At 43.4% G+C, this 14058-nt stretch overlaps 1 protein-coding gene across 4 annotated transcripts in view; it reads left to right on the top strand.

The window, feature by feature from the left end:
* Positions 1-14058, top strand: part of CDK5RAP2 (CDK5 regulatory subunit associated protein 2) — a 171719-nt gene that overhangs the window by 9319 nt on the left and 148342 nt on the right. For all 4 annotated transcript variants that reach the window (XM_019648259.1, XM_019648261.1, XM_019648260.1 and 1 more), the window contains exon 3: positions 2407-2474. In XM_019648259.1, coding sequence (XP_019503804.1) covers positions 2407-2474 — 68 coding nt within the window. The remainder of the gene's footprint in view (positions 1-2406; positions 2475-14058) is intronic.

Here is a 14058-nt window from a genome sequence, read left to right as displayed (position 1 = left end):
CTGAGCCATCCTGCTACCTGTTGGCAGCTCAGTGGCTGCTCAGCTCGGGCTGGACTCGAACCGCTGTTGCTCAGAGCTCAAACTCTTGAGCGAGCTCTTACCCAACTGAGCCACTCGGCCGGCCCGGGGAAGACGTTTTTAGAGGAGATATAAGTGTCACGGTTTATTTCTGGAGACTACTTTAGCTGATAGACCGTCTTCAGGTTTTCCTTTAGAACATGTTCACTTTTTCTTCTAACACAAAATCCAGCAGTTCAGTTTCTTCTTTTCTTGCCCACGGGCCGTTAGAAGCAGACATTGGTAGGCCTGCTCCTTAATTCAGCCCATGTGTACGTCTGCTTCATGCCAGGCTCGGGGCTGAGCACTGGGAAGACTTGAAAAGGTTAAGGTCAAGCTGAGAAGGCAGTTAAACCAAGAATTGTTATGATAAGTCACATGATGAATAGAATGAGGGAAGAGGAATAAAGTGCTGTGAGGGGAGAAGAGAGATTGACCTTGGTGCCAGGAGGAGGCGGGTCAGGGGACAGTTTCCCTAAGAAACTGACACTGAAGAACGAATAGGACCTAGACAGGGACAGACACAGGTGACAGCGTGTCCCGTTTGAGGACAGGAAAACAAACCTGTGTGCCCTTAGCCGGGCGCTCAGGGCTGGTCACGGTCTGCCCCTGCCCACTCCCGAAACGCTTTTCTGCTGAGTGGTTTCCCCACGCCCACGCCCACCTCTGTGCCTTTCCATGGGATGTTGCTTCTTCCTTTTGCCCCATCCGCCTGCTCCCTCAGTCAGACGCAGCTCAAAGCTCACTGCCTCCTTTGGCTCTGCTCAGGCTGCCTTAGGTGCACCTTCCTCTCTGAACCTTACATATGTCACTTCATTTATTCCTGTTGGCTGCTTAATAGACATCCAGAATCAGATCGCTCCTGACTCACTTATACTCCGACCACCCTGGCCTCAGCCCCTGTGATCTCTGGCCTGGGTTGTCCCAGACCATGTTGTCCTAACTGGTCTCCTTGGTACTAAGTGCCTTTCAGTTTCTTCTCAGCGAGGCAGCCAGAGGGAGCCTGGAGAAACCCAAGTCCCATCATGTCATGCCTCAGCTCAGAATCCATCTTTGGCTCCTCCGAGTGCCGAGAAGAACCTACAAGGCGGTACACAGCGTGTCCCCCATAGCTCGCTTACCTCCTCGCCGGTCCCCTTTGTTTATTGCCCTCCGGTCCACGGGCACCATGGCTGGTCCTGAGATCCACTAGACATGCCCCCACCTCAGGCCTCTCCTTTTGCGCTTCTCTTCAGGCCTGCCCAGATGTCACCTTCTCAGTAATCTAACTACCTTATTTAAAATGGCACTCCTCACCCCACCGTGGTAGTTCCTATCCTTGCCCACTGTGTTTTTCTCCATAGCATTTATCACGTTTTCACATTCTATGTAATTACCCTACTATTTTGTTTATTGTCTGTCTCCTCTTTCTAGAATGTTGGCTCCATTTGTTTGTTTTTTCCTGAGATAGCCACATCACATGATGCCTAGCAGAGACTAGGCCCTCCCTGCATAGCTGTTGGAGGAATGCTTTCATTCACTCAACACACATTCACTCTACACCTCAAAAGAGCCAAGCCCTTTGTGCAACATAACAGTTTGTTTCCATCTGTCTTGCCCGCTAGATTGGGGACCTCGGGTGCAGGTCAGTGTCTCCTAGTCACTGTTGCTTCCCCAGCATCTAGTGTGGTGCTTGGCACAGAGTAGGGGTGTAATACATGTTTGCTGAATGAGAGAAGCTGTGGAAAATTTTGGGTTTTGGCAAAGACTTTAATCATTCCAAAACAGGGATCGGCAGTTTCTGACCCACCGCCTGCTTTGGAAAATAAGCTTTTATTGGAACACAGCTCATTTATTTGTTTATGAATTGTCTTCTGCTACAACAGAAGAGTTAGTAATATAGTTGTAACAGATTTTAGGCTATATGTTATTTTATGGGTAGCCTCCAAAGCCTGTTATAGCCTGGTGTCTTAAGAAAAAGGTTGCCAAGCTCTGCTGTCAAATCAGTGAGACATGCTTTGTTTTAATTGCTGACGTGTGAAGCTGATATCCTGGTCAGCACAATAACCTTATGACAGGCGGTAGGGAAGTACATATCAGGACTGTTGTGGTTTGCCACATGCCCAGTGCATTTCCTGGGTTCTCCCTCTGACATTGCATGGGGACTAGGTTTGGTAATTTGTAAATCTGAAATCTAATGGTTTAGCGCTTTCCCTAGGCTCAAATCAGTACATCACAACACACAGAAAGCACCAGCAGACTACACTGTGGAAGCTATTCATGTTGTTTTCGTCTCTGGGCTCTGTTCCCTAATAGAGGTGCTGGGCAATTTGCAGACCATGATGTTTTGTCTGTTTTACCTTTTTATAGTGCTCCCAAATGCATCAGAAGAAACGGTGTCTCCCACCAGAGCACGGAACATGAAGGACTTTGAAAATGTAAGTGGCGATACCAAGTCACCCTCCCCAACAAATCACGCCTTGTGCCACTGTCTAAGCAGACCCAGGAGGGAGCTGTATTTCTGGATAATGCCAGCGTTAGGAGGAATGCCGGGTCCGGGGGCATTCTCTGTGCGACTTATGTACCTGTGCAGTCGGCCAGTTATGGGTTCCGACAGGATCAGCAGTTTCCGGCTTGGGGGCGGGTGGTGTATTTCCGGTGCCCTGCATGTGAGGATATTTCCATGTTGCACAGTTGAGAGGAGCTCATATTTGTCAAGGGCTTTCCTCTAACGTCAGGTGCCTTATTTATGGTCCCCACTTAATCTTTGCTACAACCCTGTGAGGTATTTTGTATTATCCCCATTTACAGATAAGGACTCAGGTAATACTTGAGTGGCAGGGCTGGGATTTGAATCCAGGTTTTAATGCCCCCACAGCCATTATTCCTTTCACCACACTGCACCGACTCCTTGATTTCTGTAGGCTTCATCTTTGTTACCGTTGAATGAAACGTGAGCAGCCTGCGCCCAGTGCGGGGTGCTACTTGTCTGAGAATGGAGTATTCGCTGCTAGATTTGACTTCTGTGCTGAATGTCTTCCAGCACTGTGTCTTTCATTTGTTAGCGGAGGGGGTCTGTTGTCAAGTAACAGGAAAAGAAGGTTCTTTCCCTGATTCCAATTCTCCTTAACAGCTTACCTGTTCAGCGCTCTCATTTATCATGGGAGGAATTAGACCCTTCTTCATTTGTAACCAAATGAAATCCATACTATGCGAGAGACGGGAGGCATTTATCAGCGGGAAGATGGAGGACAGAGAAGGACGCTCCACAATTATGTCTCTTTCTCCCCAAACGTCTTTACCGAACAGAGCGGTCCCGTCTCTGGATTTAATTTAGAATACTCATTACTGCTAATAGTTATCTGCAAACCACTAGTGACCAATTGAAGAAATGACTTGTCAGATCTCTAATGGAAACAAGTAATTTCTGAGCTTTGAGTTGTTATAATTTCAGCCGTACAACTTGATCTGTGCTGTGGGGTCTGGGGCCTCAAACGAATGAGATTTGATTATTTCACATCGTGTATAATTAAAATGTGCTCTACTATTAAATGGTTGTTCCTGTTTTATTGTAAGAGTAATAATAGTTACCTCTTATTGAGCTCTGGCTCTGAGCTGGGCACGTGACGTGTTAGGCTCTTTATATACCGGTTACGTTAATATTAAAGCAAGCTCTGCACGTTACAGCGTTATTTAACTTACGAGGGGCACAGTTTTGAATTTTGTTTCTAGATGGAAAAATGTAATGGAATCCTAGAATTTTGGTTTCACCTTTTATTGTCTGCCTTCCGAACTGGGAGGAGTCTTAGAATTGAATCCAACCCTCTGTTCTATGTGGGAGAAACTGAGGCCCGGGGAGGTGAAGTGGCAAAGCTGTTCTCAGAGGCAGTCTGTGCTCATCCTCTTCTGCTGGGTGACCTTGGGCCAGCCTGTTAACCTTCTGGACTTGCCTTGTCTTGAAAATGGGCACGATAATAGCTTCTACTCCACAGGGCTGTCACGAGGATTAATTGAGTGAATATATGCGAAGCATGTTTGCCTAAGAGAGTTCACTCTGTGTGTCAGCTATGGCTCCTTCTTGCTGTTATTAGTATATTTATTATTGTTATTTTTTTCTCCTCTGCAAGTGATTTAAGTTTCCCTTGCTGAGACGTGTTCTTAGTGACCTAAATACTATTTTTCTTAAAGGCGAGAGAGAGCCTTCTATGCCAATATGTTTTAGGATTTATGTTTTTTCTTTATGGCTGTGGTCCTTTGGCTGCTATTAGGTTTTTATGGCATTAATATTTTTTACTATAGCATTTTCAAGAGCAGATTCTGCAGTTGAAATTGAAATGACCACACTGTTCTCAGTGGCTCCCTTTTAGGCCTTTATAAGTTATTGAAAATTTTCATCTGGCCTGAGCTACCAAATGCATGATCCCTGTCTTGAGGTAGCCTGAACTTTCTGTGGGAGGCTTAGAGAAAATACTCTTGGCATCGGATGCTCATTTTAAAGTCAACATGCATATTAAAGAGGTGGCTGGAATACTTTTGATTCAAAGGGGACACCTATGATTTCTCTTATTCTAGTCTCAGATGATGGATATCTGAACATCAGGGTCTGTTAGCTCCAATCTAGAAAGACATAGTCCTCCTCCTGGTTTTGCTTAGAGTTCATCATTCATCAGTAAATATTTTCAGATCTATTCCCTGTGCCAGGCTGTGCCAGAGGCTGGGGAATTTGCAGTAGATTAATACCAAGTACGTCTCCCTGTCAAGAGGCTCACAGTCTAGTTGGGGAGAGGATAGGAAAATAGTGCAGAGATAGAGGTAAGGACAGGGTGCTGTGTGGCATGGAGGAGGGCCCCTGGCCTGGGGGTCGGGGGCGTTTCAGGGAAGCCTCCCTGGAGGAGGTGTTCCTTGAGCTGGGTCATCAGGGACAAGGAGGGGTTAGCCAAAGGGAGACGACTAATCCCAGGCACAAGGAGAGAGAGGCATGATAGGGTGCGGTGGGTTTAGGGACTTGTGAGTTCCCTTTGGCTGGAAGGGGGCTGTGTGAGGGGGCTTCAGAGAAGGGAGGCATCGAAGCAGGCGGGGCTCACATCCTGCAGGGTCTCAGATGGTATTCTGCTTTGTTTGAGTTTGTCCTGAAGATGAAGGGGAGCCAGTGATGCTTTTACTCTGGGGAGGGAAACGACCAGCATTAAGCTTTCAGATTATCTAGGCTGGGGCCTGCAAGGAGGAAGCAAGGCTGGTGACAGTGCGATCAGTTAAAAGGCTGCTGCATGTGGCATGGGGAGGGGATGATGCTGGAGCTAAGCGATGGGGTCGAGAGATGTTTTGGAGAAAGTCTGACTGTCAGAGCTGGTGGAGCCCCAAGAGTCATCTCATCCAGTCCTTTCATTTGACACCTGGGGACGCTGAAGCCCCGAGCGTGAGAGGGACTTACTCAGGCTTTGAACTCAGGTCTTCTGGCGCAGCAAGTCTTTCTACTCCACTCCACTCTTCTGTGCAAGTCCTCACTCACTCTGACATGTGACAACCACAAGCCTTCTTATGGGCCTTTAAGCTGGTAACCCGTTGTCTACTACCTTCATTAGCTGAAGGCATCTTCACCTGTACGGCAGGCCATATGGTAGGAAGTTGGCAAATCAGTTTGGTCTTCAGTGGGAGCCTGTCTTATTGGTCTTTTCTGGATCAGGGGTCGGCACACTGCGGGTCGTGAGCCACATGTGGCTTGGGTACATACATGTGTCCCTGAAGTAAAATTGAAAATTAAAATAAAACGATCATAGTTTCATTTATAAAATTTTTAAAGGATATTATTTACATAATGGTGATTTCATTTGTTTTATGGCTCTTGGATAATTTTTAAATGGTTGTGAGGGATAGGATTGGCTCTTCCGTCTCAAAAGTTTGCCGACCCTGTTTTAAATGATAATGTATTGGGTTGTCGGAAAAGTCATGACATATTTTTGCAACGAAAAACATAGAAAAAATATATCATAACTTTTCCGACAACCCAATAGTTGGGAGCTCCCTGGACTGGAGGAGGCCTGGCTGAGGCCGTGCTTTGTAAAGCAGTGTGCTTATTTGGTGTCACCTGTTCCGGAGACAGGAATCAATCTCAGTTGTTCTCTCTCTCTCTCTCTCTCTCTCTCTCTCTCTCTCTCTCTCTCTGTCTTTGTCTCTCTCTGAAAACTTTTTGAGTGAGTGTGGAAGACCCAGAACCTGGTTCAGCATATCCAGTCAGCCCACGTAGCAATCTTTATTTATACGTAGAAGAGTTTAATTATGGCTTTTTCTGTGCTCTTCCTAACAGAGAATGACGTGGGTAGCTTTCCACCTGTGTTAATAGTAGGACCCCCCCCCCCCGCATTATTTTCTTTTATAGCAAGCACTGTCTTTGTTTTAATTTTAATTTTTTTATTAGTTTCAGGTGTTCAAAACAACATACTCGTTAGACATTTATACCCCCCACAAAGCTATAACCTCACAAAGTCTACTACCCCTCTGACGTCGTCAGCACCCTGGCTTTCCCACCGGGGCCTTATGACTGTTGGTATATTTATTTGTGGACTTAACATGTGTCTCCTCTGCTCTCTCCCTAATAGTCAGCACCGAACCTATCAAGGTGGTAGGCACGTCATACATATTTGTTGATTAAACGAATGTGTTGAGTTTGTGTAAGATACTAAACCTGTAACTTTTGGTTGCCTAATCTGTAACATGCGAAAAGTAATATTCATCTCATAGGGTTGTGGTGAGGTTTAAATAACATATGCTTAGGACTGGCCTTCAGCAGATGGGGGCGGCTGCAGGGACTGAATAGAGTGGCCAGAGGCAGCGCAGCTGGGGGGAGATGATCAGGGTGGGGCTGCAGAGCCCAGGCAGAGGAGAGTCCCTCACGAGGGCAAGGTGAAGCTACGAAGGGGGAGCAGGGGTGCGGTCAGAACGGGGCAGGAGAGCAGGAAGCGTGTGGGGTGCAGGTCGGTGGGCGTCGGGGGACTGTCTGTAGCTGGCAGAGTGAGCGTTGCATCCACTCCAGTGGGCGTTGCATCCACTCTGCTGCTGGTTCTGCACCGGATGCAGCCTGCCAGAGCCAGGGCTTCTGGAATGAAGTTTGGCTGATGGCTGGGGGGGATGTCTGGGAGGTGTTCAGCACAGGGGTTCGTCCGTGTGGTAGAGCGGCCTCTTGCTTACTGGATTGAGTGCTGAGTCCTCATACCTCTACATGTCCGGGTCATGCCCACCAAAAAACCTGGCCAGATGGTGGGCTGGGCAGTATAAATTTTAACAATCTTTTGGAAGGCCATTTGGAACGAGATTTTGATAGTCATAAAAAAAATATTACTCTTGAGCCGACTAATCCGTTTTGGGAAAATCTATCCTAAGCAAACAACCCAGTGGAAGGAAAAAGCTCTGCATGAAGGTGTTTGTTGCCACATTTTGTGTAATTGTGAGAAACTGGGAGCAAGGGAATTATATTTTACATTTGTTATTTCTTTGGTTTCTGGCAGCAGGCTTATGATGAAGGTATTTCACAGATTAGGAAGTGAAGGTTGGAGGGGTTAAGTGACTTGCTCATGAGCTTGATGTGATTGAGAGGCTCAAAGCAGCCTAAATTCAAGCCTGGTCTTTCTGATTGTAAAGCCTGTGTACGCTGTCCACTAGATCATATTGAACACCTAAATGCTCAGTAGAGAAATGGTGAAATAATCGACAGTGAATCCGGTCAGGAGAACTGAGTTCAGTCATTTTAAGTGATAATGACGTGTAATTCTGCAACTGCATGAAAATATTTAAGATATAATATTAGGGGGAAAGTAATAGAATACTCAAATACACCTGTTATAATTTTACAAAAAATGTATATTCGTGAGCACAGGCTGAAAAGAATATAACAAGAGTTGACTGCATAAAGTAGTTGTATTCCAAGTATTGTTTGGGTTTCAGTTTTAAAATTTTGTTATTGCTGAAGTACTGATTATTAATAAATAGATGTTGGCCTAGCAATAGTTTTTTTTTCCTTTTTTTTATTGGGGAACAGTGTGTTTTTCCAGGACCCATCAGCTCCAAATCAAGTAGTTGTCTCAATCTAGTTGTGGAGGGCGTGGGGATCGAACCGGCAACCTTGGTGTTATGAGCACTGCGCTCTAACCAGCGGAGCTAACCGGCTGCCCCGGGAATACTTTTCTTGATGATTTGAAGACACCTGGGAGAGTATTCAAATCAGAAATGAATTCCAAAGCGTCCTCCTTGTTTTACTAATCTCACTTAGCTGCCCCTGGCAGAAGGATCAAACGTGCAATATTGTTGACCAGAGATGAACTCTGGACAGCAAGCATTCGTGGTTTTTGTGATGTCCAGGTGAGAGGTCTTACAGTTTTTGGCCTTCCAAGGAGGATAAAAAGTTGATGGTGGCCCAAAAAGACCTGCTTAATGAGGGCTCGAGTGAGAAGTGGATTCCTTTTGAAAGCTGTCCTATGGGTCCTGCTTGCTAATGCCAGGCTCTGCAGGTGCTTTAGTGCTTGTGGTTGTCACAACACCCCTGTGAGGTCACTGATTTTTATCCTTATGTTAAGGATGAACCAACTGTGGCTCAGAGATGTTAAGTCATTTTCTCAAGGTCACATAGCTCACAGGTGGCAGCAGCGGGGGCTCGGTTCTTTCTGCTGACCCCAGGGCCTTGCTCTTACCCCTTGCTGCCTTGAAGTGAAAGGTGGTCTGGTGGTTGAGGCCTACACTCGTGCAAGCCGTCGAAACTGATCTGCAGTGCGGGACACCCTGCTTAGATTTTATTTGCAGCATGCCTGGTTGGAGTTGCCCTGATTCTTTTTCATGTTATTGATGTTTGGTTTTCTTCCCTATTGAATGGATTTCTAGACGAGGCAAGGCTTTTCGACTGGGAGTGGGAGGAAGCCAGATTGGCTGACAGCAGCTCCTTCAAAGTGGGGCCCCTCTCCAGCTTCAGAAAGCACCACCCTGTAATCACGTTGGGGCCCTTCCATGGCCATGGCTGCCGTTCCATAGCAACACTTGGGCGCCCAGGGCAGGAATAGGGCACGTGCAGCCCTTGCATTAGCTTTTTTTTGGAGCGTTAAGTTTCTACGTGGGTTTTCTGTTTTGGAGTGTTTATTCCTACTGTACCGTAAGCCATTTTCAGTTTTTCTGGCTCAGGTTTTTAAAATTTCTTGAATTTGTTTCTCCTAAAGGGAAAAGTCCAAATGAAAAGAATAGTGATGTGTTTTAAGTTTTTATGCTGTGCTAGGCATAGTAATGAACATTCTAATGAATTTCTTCTAATCCTTATAATAACGCTATGAAATAGACATTATTATAATCCCGTTTTTACAGATAAAGAAACTGAGGCATAGGGCAAAATGAACTTGACCAAAGTCATACAGCTAATGAGGTAATCTGGATTGTACTCATTCATTACTTTATTCATTCATTCAACAAATGTTGATTGAGTGTCTACTGTGTTCTAGTTACTATGCTAAAACCTCAGGGGAAACAGCCGTGAACAGATAAATAAGGTCCCTGCCCTCAGGAAGTGGATTATATTCATATAATAAACACAATAATAAATAATGTGTCAGGAAATAAGGTGAATACAGATTATGCAAAGTTCTAGCAAGAAAATAAGGATTACGTGCTAGAGCGTGACTTGGTGGAGGTGGCAGAGATGGGGACCACTTTAGACCGGATAGTTAGGAAGGGCCCCTCTGAGTCGGTGACATGTGAGCTGAGATGGAAGGAATGACACAGCCACCCTGGCAAGTGCCGTAGGAAGAGCTGTGCAGGCAGACAGGCGCTTGGCTTATCTGAGGACCAAAGAAGAGTCCAGTGAGACTGGCACCTTGTGAGCAAGGAGGGGCTGGTACCCGGGGAGGCTGGGGAGGCAGGCGGCAGCCAGCTCAGACAGCTCTCTCTGGCCACGGCAGGGAGTTCTGGTCCAAGAGTGATGGAGCAAAAATCAATGGGGTGATGCGAACCGGGTCTCTCTGACCCTGAGGCCTCCTTGCCTCACGCTGCCTTCCAGAAATTCCTTCATGCTTGTCCACCCGTCCAGCCATTGGGTCTTCAGTAACTGTCTCTTATGTTTCAGACTAGAATGCATAAGAAGATACAGTTCTCAATCTTTGGATAGAAAGGCAGATAACCAGCTGGTACAATGCAGTGTGATAACTGCTCTGAGTAAGAAAGCAGAGGTTGTGTGGAACCGTTTACAAGGGCCCCCAGTACAGCCTGGTGGGGGTTGTCAGAGGAAGCTTGACGAGGGAGGTGGCGTTAAGCGGAGAACTAGACTGGCCTTCTTATGGGAAAGATGGTGCCTGGGTTTCATTTTCTTCATTTGAGCCTGTCTGGCACTGGCCGTGACCTTCTGACGGCTTATTTACCTTTTTCTTATTTTTTGAAAAAACGTCTTACCTATAAATAGGACAAATATTCTTTCAAGTGTTGCTAAGAATTTTAGCAGTGTGTACAATGCGGGCATTCTAAGCAAGCTCCATAAATATTTTATTGGTAGCTGAGTAACAGAATAAGGCTCCTCTTTATGGGAAGCAGCTGGCAGGGCAGACTTTTTTTGTTGGAATGAATGTTTTATGTGCTGTTTCCTTAAAACATTCAAAAGGAGGCTTTAATGAACCTACCAATTGTTTCTCGTGCTGTTCTTGTTAACCACAAAATTGTTAACAGGAGGGCCAAGGGCAGACACTGGAAAATACACTTAATGTAGAGTATGCTTATCATTTTCTTTTATCCAGACATAAAAGTATGTTTATTAAACAGAATGTTATATGCTATTACCAGTTATTTTTTAAAAGTCTGAATAAAAAAACCGGTGAGTATATATGTTTGGGGATGAATTAGAATTCAAGTATAGCTATTTGTATTTTGCTACGTTTCATTTTAGTTATTTTTAAATCAACTTTATTGCAATATACTTTGCAGAAAATGAAATTTACCAATTTTAAGTGTTGGATGAGTTTTGGCAAATGTATATACTCTCTTGTAACCTCTGTCATAATGAAAATATATATACAGAGAGTGCCAAAAAATGTATACACATTTTAAGAAAGGAAAAAACTGTATGAAAATTGTAATACTCAATATGTACCAATAATAAAAGATGAATACAAGTCATGTTTGACTTCTGCAATTACAAGAGGTGCTCCAAGTAGTTACCATCAGTGTCCAGACACTTCTGATTACGGTGAGCTGCTGTTTGAGCAACGGTGACCACAGTGTCCGCTTGTATACATTTTTTTGGCACCCCCAGTATGTACTTATATATGTGTGTATATGTTTTTTTTAATATGTGTATACTGTTCTAGGTTCGTGAGACCATCATCATAATTGGAATATAGAATAGTTCCATCAGGCTAAAGTATTCCCATGTGTTGTCTCCTTGTGGTCAAACCCTCTCTTTACCCCAAACCTCTGGCAGCTGTGCTCTGTTCTCCGTCCCTATAATTTTGCTTTTTCCAGATGTCACATAAATGGAATCATACAGTATGTAATCTTTTGAGGCTAGCTTCTTTTCCTCACTGTAATGTCTTTGAAATTCATTCACGTTGCTGTGTGTGGCATAGCAGTTGAGTATTTTTCCGTTCATATGGATGTACACTGTTTATTCATTACCCTTTGAAGGACATTTGGGTTCTTTCTAGATTTTGGTGATTATTAATGAAGCTGCAGTGAACATTCACGTGCAGCTTTTCTGTGTGCACATAGGTTTCCATTTCACTAGGGTAAGGACCTAGGAGTGGAATTGCTGCGTCATATGGTAAGTGCGTGCAGTTTTTTGGGGGTAGGAAGCCGCCCAACTGTTACCCAGAGTGGTTGTGCCATTGTGCATTCTCAACAGCAGAGTATGAGAATTCCATTTGCTCCACACCTTCATCAGCACTTGATATTGTAAATTAAAAGGAATTTTTTAAAGCTATTCTAATAGGTGCATAGTGGTATCTCATTGTAGTTTTTAATTTGCATTTTCCTAATGTCTAAAGATGTTGAAAATCTTTCCTTGTGCTTATTTGTCATCCGTATATCTTCTGTGAAATTTCTTTGCAAATCTTTTTGCCTGTTTTTTTTTAATTGAATTGTTTCCTTACAGTTAACATTTTGAGAATTATTTATGTATTCTAGCTATAGTTCCTATGTTGGATATGTGATTTGCAAATATTTCTCCTAGTATGTAGCTTGTCTTTTGATTCTCTTAATGAAAGACTTTTTAAGAGCAAAAGTTTTAAATTTTGAGAAAGCCCAATTTATTGATTAAGAAAAAAATTTTTTTTTAATGTATTATGCCTTCATTGTTATGTCTAAGAACTCTGCTGAACCCTAGGTCCCAAAGATTTCCCCTTATGTATTCTTCTAAAAGTTATATAATTTTACCTTGCCTCCACTGTCATAGATTAATTGGCCATATAAGTGTGGGTTTATTTCTGGACTCTGTATTCTGTTCCATTGATCTGTGTTTGTTTTTGTGCCAGTACCATACTGTTTTGATTACTGTAGCTTTGTAGTATAGTTTGAAAACAGGGAGTGTGATACCGCCAATTATTTTTCTTCTTTCTCAAGATTGCTCTGGCTATTCTGGGTCTTTCATGGTTCCATATAAGTCTTAGGATTTTTTATTCTAGTGTGAAAAATGCCATTGGTATTTTGATGGGGATTGCATTGGATCTGTGGGTTGCTTTGGATAGGATGGACATTATGTGATCTTAATTCTTCCAATCCATGAGCATGATGTATCCTTCCATTTATTTGTGTCTTGTTCAGTTTCTTTCATCAGTGTCTTATGGTTTTCAGAGTACAGGTCTTTCGCCTCCTTGGTTAAATTTATTTTTAGGTATTTTATTCTTTTTGATGCAGTTGAAAATGGGGTTGTCTTAATTTCTCTTTCTGATAGCTCATTGTTTGTGTATAGAAATGCAACAGATTTCTGAATATTAATTTTTTATCCTGCAACTTTATTGAATTCGTTTTTGAATTCTAATAGTTTTTAGGTGGACTGCGCCTTCCCCACTCATTAGAGAGTTGGTTGCAGGCATTGTGACGGCGCCCTATGTACCTCAGCATGTATATCTTACTTGGGACTTTCTCCTACAAAATCATAGTGCTGTCACCTAATATAAAGTTGTTATTCAAATTCCCCCAGTTATCCTCATATAGCTTTTTTAAAAATTCAAGATTAACTGTATGATTTTATCCCACTTAGTAGCCGTGCCTCTAGTACTTCCATTTGTTTAGAAGTGTTAGCTCCCCAATCATTTTTGACTTAAGGTTGTCATTAAGGTTTTTAAAGAGTCCAGGCCTATTTTGCAGAATGTCCTTCAATTTGGATGTGTCTGATTGACAACTATTGATTAGATGCAGGTTAAAGGTTGTGGGCAGAAGCATTTTTAAGTGAAATTGTTTGCTTTCAGTGATTTATTTCAGGAGGCATGAGGCGTCACTTCGTCCCACCAAGGTTGGCCCTCTGTATCTGTGGGTTTTGCTTGTGTGGATTCAATCAACTGTGATTGAAAATATTTGAAAAAATATACAGGTTATAAATAAATACTACATTATTTTATATAAGGAACTCGAGCATCTACGGGTTTAATATCTGTGGGGGTTCCTGGAACAAATGCCCCACGGATACTAAGAGACGACGGTATATACTTTTGATTAAGAGGTGTCTGCTAGGTTTCTCAATTGTAAAGGTACCTTTTCCTGTTGTAATTAACAATCCGCCTGTGAGCTGGTATCTTGAGACTGTGGGAACATCATGTTTTTCAGTGATCTTTCATCTAATGCTCTTAGCATTGATGATTCTTACTCAAATCAATTATTGCTGTAGTGGTTGTGTAATGGTGATTTTCTGTTCCTATTCTTCTGTATTTATTTATTTATTATTTTTTTAATGTAATTTTTTTTTAATTGGGGAATTGGGGGATGGGAACAGCACTGGGGAATTGGGGGAAGGGGAACAGACAAGTTGCTGTCTTTTTGTTCTTCAGTCTAGTTGTGGAGGACGTTGCTCCA

This window comes from Hipposideros armiger, unplaced genomic scaffold, assembly GCF_001890085.2.
Source record: "Hipposideros armiger isolate ML-2016 unplaced genomic scaffold, ASM189008v1 scaffold_123, whole genome shotgun sequence".
Lineage (NCBI taxonomy): Eukaryota > Metazoa > Chordata > Mammalia > Chiroptera > Hipposideridae > Hipposideros > Hipposideros armiger.
The sequence above is the reverse complement of the archived record's forward strand: the minus strand, read 5'-3'. Positions and strand labels throughout refer to the sequence as shown.